At 39.2% G+C, this 14064-nt stretch overlaps 1 protein-coding gene across 1 annotated transcript in view; it reads left to right on the forward strand.

Annotated features, from left to right (window-relative positions):
- Positions 1–14064, forward strand: part of ROS1 (ROS proto-oncogene 1, receptor tyrosine kinase) — an 85761-nt gene that overhangs the window by 55547 nt on the left and 16150 nt on the right. The window contains exons 26-37 of the mRNA XM_074538606.1: positions 1652–1884; positions 2705–2881; positions 3886–4060; positions 4542–4659; positions 6648–6835; positions 7434–7526; positions 7875–8010; positions 8425–8587; positions 8865–8929; positions 11600–11729; positions 12522–12619; positions 13236–13439. Coding sequence (XP_074394707.1) covers positions 1652–1884; positions 2705–2881; positions 3886–4060; positions 4542–4659; positions 6648–6835; positions 7434–7526; positions 7875–8010; positions 8425–8587; positions 8865–8929; positions 11600–11729; positions 12522–12619; positions 13236–13439 — 1780 coding nt within the window. The remainder of the gene's footprint in view (positions 1–1651; positions 1885–2704; positions 2882–3885; positions 4061–4541; positions 4660–6647; positions 6836–7433; positions 7527–7874; positions 8011–8424; positions 8588–8864; positions 8930–11599; positions 11730–12521; positions 12620–13235; positions 13440–14064) is intronic.

The raw sequence follows: 14064 nt of genomic DNA on the forward strand, positions 1-14064 counted from the left end.
ACCCAACAATTCCAGCCTTCTATCAGTAGATTTCAATTCTTTGCATGGAATTCCACATCTGTAATATAAAATTTGTGTGATACATAGATTTAATAACATTATATATTACTTAGATGTGGAAAGAATTGACACAATTATTTTTTGTATGGGAAACTGTGGTATGCTGCAGCAATGTACATCCTTTCAGTGATGAAACATAAAGGTAGATTATAAAATGGGAGACTGGATTGCTCCACTCAAATGGAAATTTTTAGTCTCATGTTAAAACGAAATCTGAAACTCAGAACAGGTTTCTCTAGTTGGGACAAAATGAAAAATCTGGATGAAAATCAAGTCTAAGACAAAAAGCAAAGCAAACCAACAAAAAAGCCTCACCCCACCCCAGCTTACAAACCCTGAGTATTTTGAATAGATATTTGTATCAGCATTCAGAGCTTTTCAAATTTGTTGAAAAACTTCCAGCCAGCTGTAAATAGAAGGTATATGTGTCCTGACACTTATGTTCTCAATTTCATGAATGTAACTGGCAGTTTAAATTGTAATCAGATGCTGCTAGAGCCTCTTGAAGTGTGTACACTATTTAACACCTCTGAAGCTGTGTGAATTCCCGCAATGCCTTTTTCTCAATTCTCTAATGAAGTGAAAGAAGCTTGGAATAATTTGTGCTTTCCATCAAATAGCAAGGTAGAGGGAATGAAAAAAAGAGAAAGACAATGCATTGCTCTTGCCACAGAGTGTCACTCTTACTCCACATATGTTTTATCTAGACAAATAAGTAATTTGTCCTTTCCTAGTTTAGTTTCTGCATATTTCATTAAATAATTTTTAGTCTTGCTACTAGGATACGAATAAAAACATATGGACTCATCATTTACTCAATGTTACATAAATAGTGTAATGACTTGTTAACTTTTTACCTCTCTGGACAGCTCAATAGGAAATAAGGAATTTTTTATACAGACCAGGGACATACCATATACCATTACAAAGTCTGTGATCTTAAAGCTTCAAAGCAAGGGTTGATTTTTCCAGAACAATTAGTGAGTAACCAGCTGGTAAGGACATCTGACCAGCAACCCAATTTCTCCCTTACACAGCTCAGCCAGACTCTGTTTCTGAGAAAAATTTTTAAATTATGTGAAATAATGGATTTTCTTCCCTCATAAGTTTGCATTCAAGAAAAGACTTTCCAATCAAAGTAATGCACAGTTTTTGGGGTTTTTTTCTCTGTGTGTGTGAGTGTGTGCATATCCAAGTAAACACCATATTAAACTCACATCTGAGACCCTGATTAGGAAGTTAAGAAGGAGTAGGATTTCAGTAATATGACTATAGATGTAGAGGTGTACATATATGTACATACATATATCTATATTATATATGTGTGTGTGTGGGTTTTCCTGGTGTTCAGGTTTTTTTTCGTTTTTTTTATCTCCTTGTGTATTGGGATAGCCAAGAAAATACTAAAAGTCCCTCAAAATATTTTGAACTTGTCTTCAGCTGACTGACAATACCAGAATATGAATTTTACCTGTGTAGAGTTTCAGTCCTGTGAATGAATCATATTAATACACTTATGTCCTTCTTTTCTCTCCTTGGTGACATTTCTTGACTACTCTAAAAGGAAGATTAATTTTTCTTTCTGTTTCAGTACCAGAGGCAGTTAGCACTATTAAAACATTAGTTATGTCTGACACCACCATCAATATATCCTGGAGTGAACCACTGAAGCCAAATGGACCTCTTGAATCCATCCGCTATCAAATCTCTGTTAATTTGTTGCCTCCTGTCCCAGCGACACCATTGCGAAAAAGTGAATTTTCAAATGAGATGCTTGCCTGGTCTGTCAGTGGACTCCAACCTGGAACAAATAATTCCTTCAAGGTATGATTGCAAGTAGTTTTAATGGTCTGTTCAACCTGCAAATCTTTAGACTTCTCTTCTGCAAAGTAGACAAATAAAAGTATGCAATATGGATTCATGAAAACAAAATTTGCTGCTTCTCCCTTTACAGATGAAGGCCGAAAAATACGGTAAATCTGGACAGCAGGTCTATGGTCAAAGTGGCATTTTCAAAAGTAACCAAGTAAACATGCTGCCTGCAGAAATGTGCACTGGGTATCACAAATAGAGTGATTTACACAGTTGGGAGAACATTCAGATGATGGCAGGAGGGGATCTACAGCTCCAAATTTGATTTTGGGCTTTTGTAAATGATTTGGATAATATAATGGGAAATATATTTACACACACATACCTAAATACCTGTATGTGTGTATGCAAGTATGCATACCTAACTGGTCATATTTGCCTGTGGCTTAGTGAAAAGCAATGTGCTAAGGCACTTCTTGACTTTGAGTTTCTGTGGTTCTAAAATACTGCCTAATATGTGATGTGACATCTTCACGGCTGTGTAAGATTGTGTGGCACTTAAGAAAGGTCTAGAAAGAGAAGAGACTTGGTAGAAATCTGAGATGAGAAGCTAAGAAGAGTCTCTGAGGAAGGGTACTCCTGGGTGTGAACTTTCAGCCTGAAGGTATATAACCTTGCAGCTATGAGGGGCAGAATCTCTCTACACCTTAATCTCTATTGCCTGAATACTCTCTTGTTTGAAACATCAGTCTGCCAAATACTTGGTGCTGCTAAAGCAAAGCTGCCTTTCCAGCTGCTCTGGTATTGTACAGTTCATCCCTTGCCTTACTAGGTTCTTGCTTTCCATCCTGATGAGAACTGGTTTTCTGAAAGTGCCCCTGTCATTGCAAAAACATTTGAGACTCCAGCAGCACCTATCAACATAGTCCCCAGAAACACCAGTTTCCAGTTAGAATGGAGAGCTCCTCTGCACGTCAGTGAAAACAGCTTCTGGTTTGAGCTGCATAAGGTAAAATACCTCTAAGTTTTGGGGTGGGTTTTTTTTCAGATCAGAGAAAATTTAACCTACTCTGCTCTGGTAAGCAGGACAGGGTGGGTGGCAGGATGTACATGAAGAGTCTCAGTGGATAATTTGGGCATGGTGATGTCAGTCTTAGCTGCTCAGCAGGGGCAGGATGGAGTCAGCATTTGCCAGGAACAAGGAGGAGTGCAGCTGTAGCATTTAGTGCTCCATAGTGCCAAAGGACATCCTGGATGACCTCACCAGGATTCCTTCTGAGTCTCCTGTTTCAGCAGTCCTATCCCTGTTTCCTCACTGCCCTGCCCCAACTGGGTTTGCAGTTGCAAGTCCTATGTCTGCTCTGCACACGAAAAAGAAGAAAAGGTTTCTCAGCAGTAAATATTAGCTACAACCTAGTATCTGGATTTATTTTCCTGTGACAGAGGTTAGGAGAAAATGCCAAAGAGAAGACCAGGTCCAAGAAGTAAGGAGTAAGGGCTGCAGTGAGAGCAGCATGCATGGAAACTTCAGACTTCAACACCTGAACCACTGGATGCAGAAAAATTCTTGTCCTAAACTGGATCATGCAGATTCTTTACTATAGAGAATTGGATTCAATAGACCTACACCAAACATTTTCCTGCCCTAAAATAAATGTCACATCACAATTCCACTAACCCATCACCTCCTTTCAATTGCATCATGGCAAGCTGAACTCATGGACATGGTGATCCAGAAATAAAAGGGGAAGGCTCCTTTTGGCTGTGTAAAGCAGGCACTTAATCTGTTATTCTTTGTTACTGCCAAGACTTGTAGGTCTCCTGAAAACAAAGAAGAAAATTAGGGTTTGTGTCCTTGGTCTCTGAGAGGACAGAGTCCCATGGTTGAAAGAGCACCTGTGTCATATTTCCACTATGATATTAAGAGGTGGCAAAGTAGTTGATCTACCCAGGAATAGAACTGTGACACACTTTCAGCAGAAAGTTGACCATAATGATATTTTATTTCTCTAGTGGCCAACAAAAAGTGACTGGTTTTCTCCTGTGAACACTACATGCACAGGAAATCTTGTTTACAAATGCAACCTCACAGGAACTCTTCCTTGGACCAACTACTTAGTAAGAGTCACAGTAGTTTATGTCACAGGAGTGAAAAGCACTTCCTCTTCCACAAGCTTTAAAACTACAGGTAAGCACTTAACATAGCATAACAAAATGTTAAGACTTTACAGGATGTGAACATTAAACATAACATTTTCAAAAATTTAGCAGGGAATTTTCTCATACTAAGACCCAATAGCTCTCTTTGTTTGAAAAATGAATAACACAGTACCATACATTAAGATGTAATAGGGGGAAAGAAGTGAGATTCATTTCCAAGTGGAGCAGAGGAAAGAGTGAGGGGAACTGAAATGAATTGTCTGTAATGCAAGTGAACTTATTACTGGTGAAAAATTTGGGTAAAAATTTACAGGTGGGTAAAAATTTTAGAATTCATCCATCACAAAGAGAAGGCCAAGGATTCATTCTCTCTGAGGATTATTAATATAGACCCTCTTTCCTTTTGTATGTCTAAACACTCATGTGCATCAGATTTTTCTCTGTGCCTGTTGGCCCTTTATGCTACAAACACATTTTAAGGATTCTGTTTCTTCCCTGTTTGGCTTAAGCTGGTGTTCCCAGTAAGCCAGGAGTTCCTAAAAAAGCCGAAGACTCCAAAAACTCTCTACAGTGGGAAAAGGCTGATGACAATGGAAGCAAACTGATATACTACATCTTAGAGGGCAGGTAAGCAATGCATGAGGCACTCTTCCCATAGGTAACAGCCCAGAATAAAACTGGGTGTGCTGGGCTTTTCAGGTTGCCTCTGATGGGAAGAATGAAATGTATATGATCAGAAAGGCTCTTCCCATTGGGATCTCTTTCTTAGATAAACCAAGTACCCATAATTTCCAGAATTTCTGGAAAACACAGAACAACATTTTCAGAGTAATCTTGAAATAGAATTATATAATTAGATCTATGTCAGTGAACTAGAAGATGTGGAGAGAATTTAAAATCACAAATCTTACATGTAGTATGTATTTTCGGCTGATATATATGTATAAATATATTAGTGTTCAGAGGACTGAAAGAATATTGCCAGAAAGAAAGTATTCCCACCCATGTGGGATGACTGCATAATTTTTAAAGTGCTCTGTGATCAAATTCCAATTGCCTGGGCTACTGATATCACACTAGAGTGCCAGCTCACTCATTCCTGCACTGGCATTGGAAGGACTGATTGGGCAGGTTAGAGCATAGTGCTGTGGGCAGTGACTTTGAATTTCTAATTTTTTGACCATGACTCTGGAGAGATTCCCTTAAAGTAGTCAGTACAAAGTTTTATTAATGCATTATTTTAAAACTAGGAGAATCTATCTTCTGAAATATTCCAGTGATTGTTTGAAGTCATTACTGATGGAGGGGAGCAATTTTCTAAACTCAGCCATTATTTCTTCCTCTGTGCTTATGAAAGTTAAGCACTGACAGCACTCTGAGCTGGAAATGCTTTACCTATCTAAGTTTTCACCCAGACATATTTTCCTGGTGCTGTAAGCTTCCTACAGTTCCGTGAGCGTGCAGGAGCACTGACTTGCATGCTCTGAGAAAACAATAATTTTGGTATGCCAGGAGATATTCTGTACCTTATTTTCTGCAGATGGGTAAGAAAAGGTCAGTCCCTTGGTCTGTGCCAGGGCTGTGCATTAGCTGTTGTGGTCTCCAGACTCCAGCTTCTTATTTATCTCTGGAATCATAGTGCTTCACTGAGGTGGTCTTTTAATGTAGTCAGCTTTTCTCTTGCAGCTTTGAAAGTACACAGGCTGATGGTTTTGACTGAATTTCACACCAGGTAGAAAAATGTTAGGCTACTTGCATAGCATTCTAGAAAATGTTTGCCTAACCCTTTTAATCAACCTCTGTTTTTCATATAGCTCTAGTGGCAACATGTACACGCCAAGGGCGTAAGTTTTCCCATGTCTTTCTGGTTTAGAAGTGTTTGGCCTTTTTTCTTCATTAAAGTGTGTTGGGAGAATGAGTGACTCGCTCATGAAGGTCATTTCACATGATGTATTACGGTGTTGTGTGACATGAAATGATATTTCAGATATGGCCTTTCAACTTTAAGTATGTGGTCTTCTTTTGGTTGGTGAATAATCAGCTCTGAATTTATTGTGAGCAATCAATCTCAGTCCAATGGGGAAAGGAAGAAAAACACCCAGCGGTCAGCAGATACTATGGCAAAATGGCTAGCTAAAGAATGGTATCTCCACTGCCAATGACTTGCTTCCCATTTAGCTTGTGAAACCTGATGCACAACAGACACTCTGGGTCTGAAGGGAAAAAAGCTCTAGCACAGTAGATTTGGTTTTGTTTTTGTTTTTTTGGGTGTTTTTTTTTTTTTGTTTGGTTTTTTTTTTTTTGCCAGAAAGCTAAATAAGAACATTTTGGAATCTTGGCTGTCAGGCATGTATTGAACAGTTTTTCATGCGTAAAGTGTTCTAGTATTTAATTTCCAATGCCAAGATAAAGATGTTTGGTTCCTAGCACAGCTGAAATGGCATGCCAGAATTTTCCTCTCTGTAGCCAGAATCCCATGATCAGATTGAGCTTTTATGCAGACAGAGAAATGCTGTCAAACCATGAAACTGAAGCAAAGAATAGGCTGGGGGTGAAGCAGTAAACTGCCCTTATGGCATTAATGACATTCCTGTGTCGTGCTGTGCATGCTGCAGGAAACAGTCTGGCAACAGCAGCAATGTGAAGTCCACGTGGGAGGTGGTTTACAATGGCTCCTGTGGCAGTATTTGCACATGGAAGGCCAAGAACTTGGAAGGAACTTTCCAGTTCAGAGCAGCAGCTGCAAATGTGCTGGGACTTGGTGAATACAGTGATGTTAGCATGGATATAATTTTGAGTGAAGGTATGTCTTGTACTTCTGTATTCTGTTAATCCTTGTTTTGTCATTCTAAATAGTCATACCAATTTAGGAACAGAGACTGGCTATTTTAATAAGAATAATCTTGCAAAGATAAAGTAATGTCTCTAATAGGTAATAGATGATGATGTTTTTATTGTTACCCCTGCTGCTAGTGCTCATCCATACTCTTTTGCTCAGAACATTGGGCCTGAAAGGTTCTTCTCCTCATTTATAGCACTTTGCCTCTGTGGCTCTGCCACTCTGCTTTATGTGATTCTTGAAAACAAGGCAAGCTCAGCCACTGGGTAAAAACATTCTTGCCTTCAGCCAGAATGTTACTTTCACTTTGTGGGTGCTTTTGGAAATGCCATCTTGAGTAGTCAAACAGTTCAGCATTTTCTATTTCTGCATACACATTAGGTCACAGGAATGGCCCAAGTGTGAGCCTTCAAGAGAAGGCCTCACCCTACAAGAGAACTTTGTGCAGTGAAAGACTTACATAGCAGGGAGCTGAAGGGTTCTCTCAGGTGTGCTCTGCTGCATAGGATTGACATTTCATGCATACATAATAATTAAACAAATTTCTTTTTCTCTTTAACAGATAACATGATGTCCATGGGCACCATCATTGCCGTTGTTTCTGTAGTTGGAGTTGTTGTGCTGTGTTTGGCTGTGGTCGTGCTATTTGGTTTTGGTATGTGATTGAGGTTTTTGTTTACCCTTGGTTTGCCAAGCCTTGGTGAAAGACAGTTCAGATGGTGGGAAATGATTGGCCTCCAGGTTTAAGGAAATGCTCCCTCCCTAGGATGGGAGCTGGGAGGAATTTGTATATTCTCATTCTTTGAGGCCATAGAGATGGCTTATTATATTTTTGGTATGAAGGGCAGGATAGAAGTTCACTCCATCCTCAGGCATTTCTTGCTGATTGCCTGCAGGGAGAGCACAGGAGTGCTTAAGGAACTCTAATACTTGTGCGTATCCTTATAAAAACTTGACCTTACTTTCAGAGTGAAACACTTAATGATGTCCTTTTCTATTTCAGTATGGAAACAAAGGTTGAAATCCACAAAACCAGCCTTGCCTGGACAGATAGTGTTTATCAAGGAAGATAAAGAGCTAGCTCAGCTCAGGGGGATGGCTGAGACAGTGGGACTAGCGAATGCCTGCTATGCCATACGGTATGTCCTCAGAGCAAATGTATTTTAAGGACAAAAACATCAAAGAGGTCTTTCCTGGACCAGTTTACAGGGCACTGATCCCTAAAACCTAAAAAAGGTGGAGTTAGGAGCTGCATGTTTGCTGCAGGGCAGGTCTGCTCCAAAGGATGTGCTGCCGTGCTGCCCCTCTGGCACACAGCCCAGCCTGGATCCCCCCCAGCCCATCCTTCATGTCACTCTGGCAAGAAACACAAGTGCACAGGGAAGGGCAAAGACCTGCTGTTTGTTTTCCAGTAACTTCCAAAACATCCAGGCCTCACCTGAGCTCCCCTTAAATATACCTGCTGAAACAAATAGTACCAGCTTCCTTTGAATTTTGATAGAATTTCTGACATCCTTAGGTATGAACAAGTGACTAGTATTGCTGTTTTGTAGCACTCTTCCTTCTCAAGCAGAGATTGAATCACTGCCAGCTTTCCCTCGGGACAAACTCAACTTACAGAAATTTTTAGGAAGTGGAGCCTTTGGAGAGGTATATGAGGGGACTGCAGTAGATATCCTGGCAGATGGAAGTGGAGAATCCAAAGTAGCAGTCAAGGTAATCACAACAATCTGTTCTCTTGCAACAGAATGGGATGGGCAGAGAGATCTGTCTCAGACGTTTTACCTGAGAAATGGGTGTTGGGCTGATCTGGGTGTTTTCTTGCAGTGTTTCTTAAAAATCTCTTAAAGCTCAGCCTTGTAATGATTTCTAGGAAATAATGTGTATTGAAGGCCACATCTATGTCTGATTGTTTTACTTAAGCACTGTAGCAACAATGTAGTAACAGTGATGATGATGAAATGTTTCTACACTTCTGCTTTCCGTTGAGCAGACTTTGAAGAAGGGTGCGACAGACCACGAGAAGAGCGAATTCCTGAAGGAGGCACACTTAATGAGGTAGGGACAGCTTTGTCCCTGGGCACCCTTCAAAGCTGGTGGTGGCTTTCCAAGGGAATGAAAGTAGCACTTTCCTCTAAACAGATTATTGGGGCATTTTTGGGGTTTTCTCATGTTTCTGTCAAACTAGTAAATCACTACTGATGAATATTATGTAACTAAAGCTGTAAATCTGACAAGCAAAATTTAAGCCATAGACTGCAAGTTCAATATGCTCATATCATGGATTTATTTGTGATTGTACTGGTGTATTTCAGTATCTTTGCTCCCCCAAAACAAGTTAGTTGCCAAAGGCAATGGTCAGAATTCAACTTATCCCATTTTACTGAAGGAAACAAATCAGAATAAACTGATGACTAGAAGTTGTAATTTTCAGTGGAAAATATTTTTTAAAAATGTGCCACTAGGGGCTGCCACATACCCCTTCTATTGAGGTAGTGTTAAATTACGCATCTGTCACCACTGCAAGAATTTCACACAGAAAGCTTTGTGTTTCAGCTGGAAATCTTGTTTTCTAGAGTGTCCCTAGAAACAAGCTCAACTGTAGTTTTCAACTGGTACTATAAGACTGAGAGTGTAGTTTAGTTTGCAGATGGACTTTTGCATTTCTTTTACTTTTATTTCATTCATGCAGAAATAAAGGCAATTTTTAAAAAATAAGGATTAATTTCTGTGCAGAAAACTTGGTTTATTCCAGTTATTAAACTGGAAACTGATTTTCACAGCATTCCAATTTTTTTTTGTGGTTACATGCTTAAAAATATATCTTGCATTTTTTGCCTTTTATGACACACTGTAACGAAATGAGGTAAAAGGCTTGTTAAAATCAAAATTTGACCATGTCATTACAGTGCAAATTAATGATAAAGAGTAAGAATTGTGTATAAGCTCCTCATAATCCATTTTCAGTCTACCTAGCAATCATAAGCACAGTTAAGGTATTTTTTCCTGTGTAGTACTGTGTAGAAATTATATTAACCCATAGTTAAAATTTCTGAGGTTCTCTCAATTCTTGTTGCAGATAATAATCCAAACCCAGGAATCCTGGAGGAGTATATAATTGAAATTTTTTTGCATTTAAATGTAAACATTGACATGAGCCCATATATATACACCAATACAATGAATCAGAAATGAAGAGAATAGAAAAGTATTATATAATCCCCATAGTCACTAAAAACCACCAGCAGCAATGACAAAAATAATAACAATAATAACAACAACAATAATGTTTCTTTCATATTATTTGAATATTTAATTTTTAATATCAAACAATTATTTTATTCCATTGTAGAGGGTTTAATGATTTCATTTGATGTTCATCTGTGAGGTCTCATAAATTAAACCAAGGATTGAAAGGAAAAACGAGTGCATCTGAGTGCTTACAAACAGATAAGGTATATAAGATGCAAGTTGCAAGATATGTAGGTGCAACTTTTATTATGCTTGCCTTTTTGGATGTTCATTAAAATTTGGCTTTTAATGTTATACATGTGGGCTCAATTAAGCCAGAACTATTTGTTCCTTTTTATTGGTATGCAGCAAAGGGAAAATTGAGTTGCTTCTATTTCAAAAAGTCATTTTGTGTTGGTAGTTGATGAGTCATTTGTGTGCAAATATGTGTAGGAAATTGTTGTGTCTGTCCCATCCCTCGGGAAGTAAGGCATGAGAGTTCAGTGGACAAAGGTCTGCATTGGGTGCAGAGGAAAGTGCCAGGTGTTCCTTCCCCTCTTTTTGTTCCTGAAAGTGCTGAAGTTTGTCTGATTGAGAGGTCTGTGCTAGGGGCCAGGGGGAACTGTCAAATTCTAAATCGCACTTTTTGCAAGAGTCTTTGCCCACACCTGAGATTAGGTGAATTGAAAGAGATTAGAAGGAAAATGTCCCTCTCTTGTTTGTTTACACTGCTGCATTTGACAGCATTTTGGACACCATCAATTCTACCAATAGAGTCAAGTTTCTCTGACTGCTTGTGCAAGTGCTTTCAGGCAGTGTGAGAGAGGAAAAGCATTTTCTAACACAAGTGAAGTGATTCAAAAAACACAGGCACTGACAGAGGCAATAAATATTCTTCATTTTTTGAAGAATACTTGCAGTACTGAGAGTACTGATTGCTCTGTGGTAATCCCTGTTTTAGACACACACACAAACAATTGCTAGTATACTTAGAAGTATTACTCATATGTATTTTCTTCCTCTTGCGAATGTACTGTGAAAACCTGTCCCCTGCTGAACTGTGAAAATAATATATTGCACCTTGTGCTTTTGCTTTTGTGTATTTCTTTAAATCAGCAGTTCTACTGTGAATATAGCAGTAAAAATACTTTATTAAAAGCATGCAGATACCTTTCATGTAGAGGTGATGAATCATCTTATTCCTAGAAGAAATTGACATTTGGCTACTTTTCTTTGCTTCCTGGAAATACGATGAAGTGTGCTTTTTAATGTATTAGAGTGCCTGTCAAAGACAGTGTAAGCCTGTATTTTGGAAGGATGTCCCTGAACTCTGCCCATGACTGAGCAAATCCAGGCACCAAGCAACTGAATCATGTTCATAGAAGCAGGACTGTAAAGGCCAAACCGCTCATTCATTGCTTGCAAATATAAACACTGTTAGCTATCAACCAGCTGAATTTCTCATATGTCATCTTACATTTGTTTCCTTCTGTTTAGCAAATTTGATCATCCCCACATTCTGAAGTTACTTGGTGTGTGTCTGCTAAATGAACCTCAGTATCTTATCCTGGAGCTGATGGAAGGAGGGGATCTACTGAGCTATTTACGAGGAGCCAGAAAGAAAAAGGTGAAGACCATAAGAATCATATTTTTAAGCTGTAACTGCCCACAGTTTCTCTGTTCAGTTTTTCCCTTTCTAAAAGTCCATGCTGATGTTCAGCTGTTTCTGTACTTGCAAAGTCTGACCTGGTTTTTCCTTAACACCCTGGGGACCTCAGTATTCAGTGCTGACCTTGCAACCAGTGATGCTGTGAAGAAGATTGAATGTCATTAGATCACTGACCAAAATTGTGATTTCAGTCATGAGATGTCTGCTGATTTCTCACTGTGAAAATCATAAACTGTCCTTTTGAAACTGGTAATAAATAATGGTGGTCATGTATGTGGTTTATTAGGAATCATAGAGGGGTTTTTTTGGTCTTTGAATAACAACAGTATCCTTAATGTGAGAGGCATAGTCCGAGCATAGAAGAATATACTGTCCCTGTGCCTGTGTCCTCAAATTCTTTAGAAGGAAAGAAAAGAACAAAGGATAAACAATTTCAAGTAATTTTTTTCTCCAGTTAGTGTGTGGATTGGGAATATGCATGGCATGACGTGAGGTCAAAATCAAATTTTATAGCATTATAGCGATTGCATAGTTCATTTACACAATCAGATCCAATCTGCAGTCATTGCTGAATTTTACTGAAATGCATCTACATGTGTTCTACTAGAAAAAACTATTATACTGATTAATGCAGCTATACATTTCAAATGGGGAAATATATTTCAGTAAGGAAATCTCACATGGGGAGTTTGTCATTCTGAGCTGGTAAAGCTGGAAGAAATAGCTAACTTCTGTCTTTGTTTCTTGTAGCTCCAGAGCCCTTTACTGAGTGTCACTGACCTCTTGGATATATGCTTGGATGTTTGCAAAGGCTGTGTCTATTTAGAGAAAATGCATTTTATACACAGGTACAGAACGTACTTTCTTAGTCTTCCCAGGCTTACTCACAGAAAACTCATTATCTTACCCAGGAAAAAATGTCTAGAAAAATGTCACAGTGTAACATGACAGGAGAGAGCACTGGAGTAAAATCGAAGGCTATGCTTTTCTGCTAAATATCACTCACAGTTCTTTCCCAAAATAGTGGGCTTCTCTAAGGTCTGAACCAAGGAGTTACTGCACCCTAGGCAAGAATCATATCAAGTGCAACAGAGAGAAGGACAACTGGAAGATCCATGGTAGTGTCTTTGTCTGCCTAGTGGGTAGCTTTAGAGGACACAGAGGCAGGCTTTTCTCAGAGAGGTACAGGGAGAATTTGAGAAGCAACAGGCACAAATTACAGCAAAGGAAATTAGATAATGTTGTTCACAATATCCCAGAACAATCACTGAAACAGGTCGTCCAGAAGGGCTGTGTCATGTCCAGTCCTGAAGACATGGCAAACTTGACTGGGTGAGGCCCTAAATCACTCCATCCAGCCTTGGGGCTGGCACTGCTCTGGAGGGAATGCTGAGCCAGAGACTTACAGACCTGAGTTTTTCTGCAATGCTAACTCCATCCTCTTTTCTCTTCCTTACAAATCAGGGACTTGGCTGCTCGCAACTGCCTTGTGTCCGAGAAGGAATATGGGCGTTCATCCCGGATAGTAAAGATAGGAGATTTTGGGCTTGCCAGGGATGTCTATAAAAATGATTATTATAGAAAAAGAGGAGAAGGTCTACTCCCTGTCAGATGGATGGCTCCTGAAAGCCTTATTGATGGTGTCTTTACAAGTCGCTCTGATGTCTGGTGAGTTACAGATGCCACAAAGCTGTGGCAAAAACCATACTAAATTCTGCAGCAAGAAAATATTGGTTTAGAGGAGGAATTACAGGGTTGTATATTGTCATCTCTAATAATTTTTAGGCTTGGAAAGACTTCCTCCTAAGTGAAATTTTAAGGATCTAATGAAATATTTGATACCATGACAGTGTATTTCATGGATAAATTTCTTTATGCTTTAAGATCTTTGGATTTTGTCTGGCAGGAACTAGTGTCACTCAAATAATTTTACAGTTATACCAGGCCCACAATGTGGTTTTTGCTTGATTGGGCAGTGAATTGACTGCCAGCATGCTGTTCCATTTTGTTTTCCATTAGATTTATTGACATTTCCTTCCAATAGCCCAATACTTTGCCCTTACAGTTTCACCCTCTTCTAGTGACTTTTTTATTTTGAAGACCAGACTTTGCAGCATCGTCAGGGGAAGGTCACAGTACTTTTTTTGTGGAGGTTAGCTAGAAGTGTGCATTTGAGTGGCTTTGAGTTTATTGTGAAGAAGCAGAGACGCACTGTCAGGAGACATGGCAAAAAACACCCCCAGACTAAACCAGATCCATGAAACCTGGCATTCACACCAGTTCAGATTTAGGT

This window comes from Zonotrichia albicollis, chromosome 3, assembly GCF_047830755.1.
Source record: "Zonotrichia albicollis isolate bZonAlb1 chromosome 3, bZonAlb1.hap1, whole genome shotgun sequence".
In the NCBI taxonomy this organism is placed as follows: Eukaryota; Metazoa; Chordata; class Aves; order Passeriformes; family Passerellidae; genus Zonotrichia; species Zonotrichia albicollis.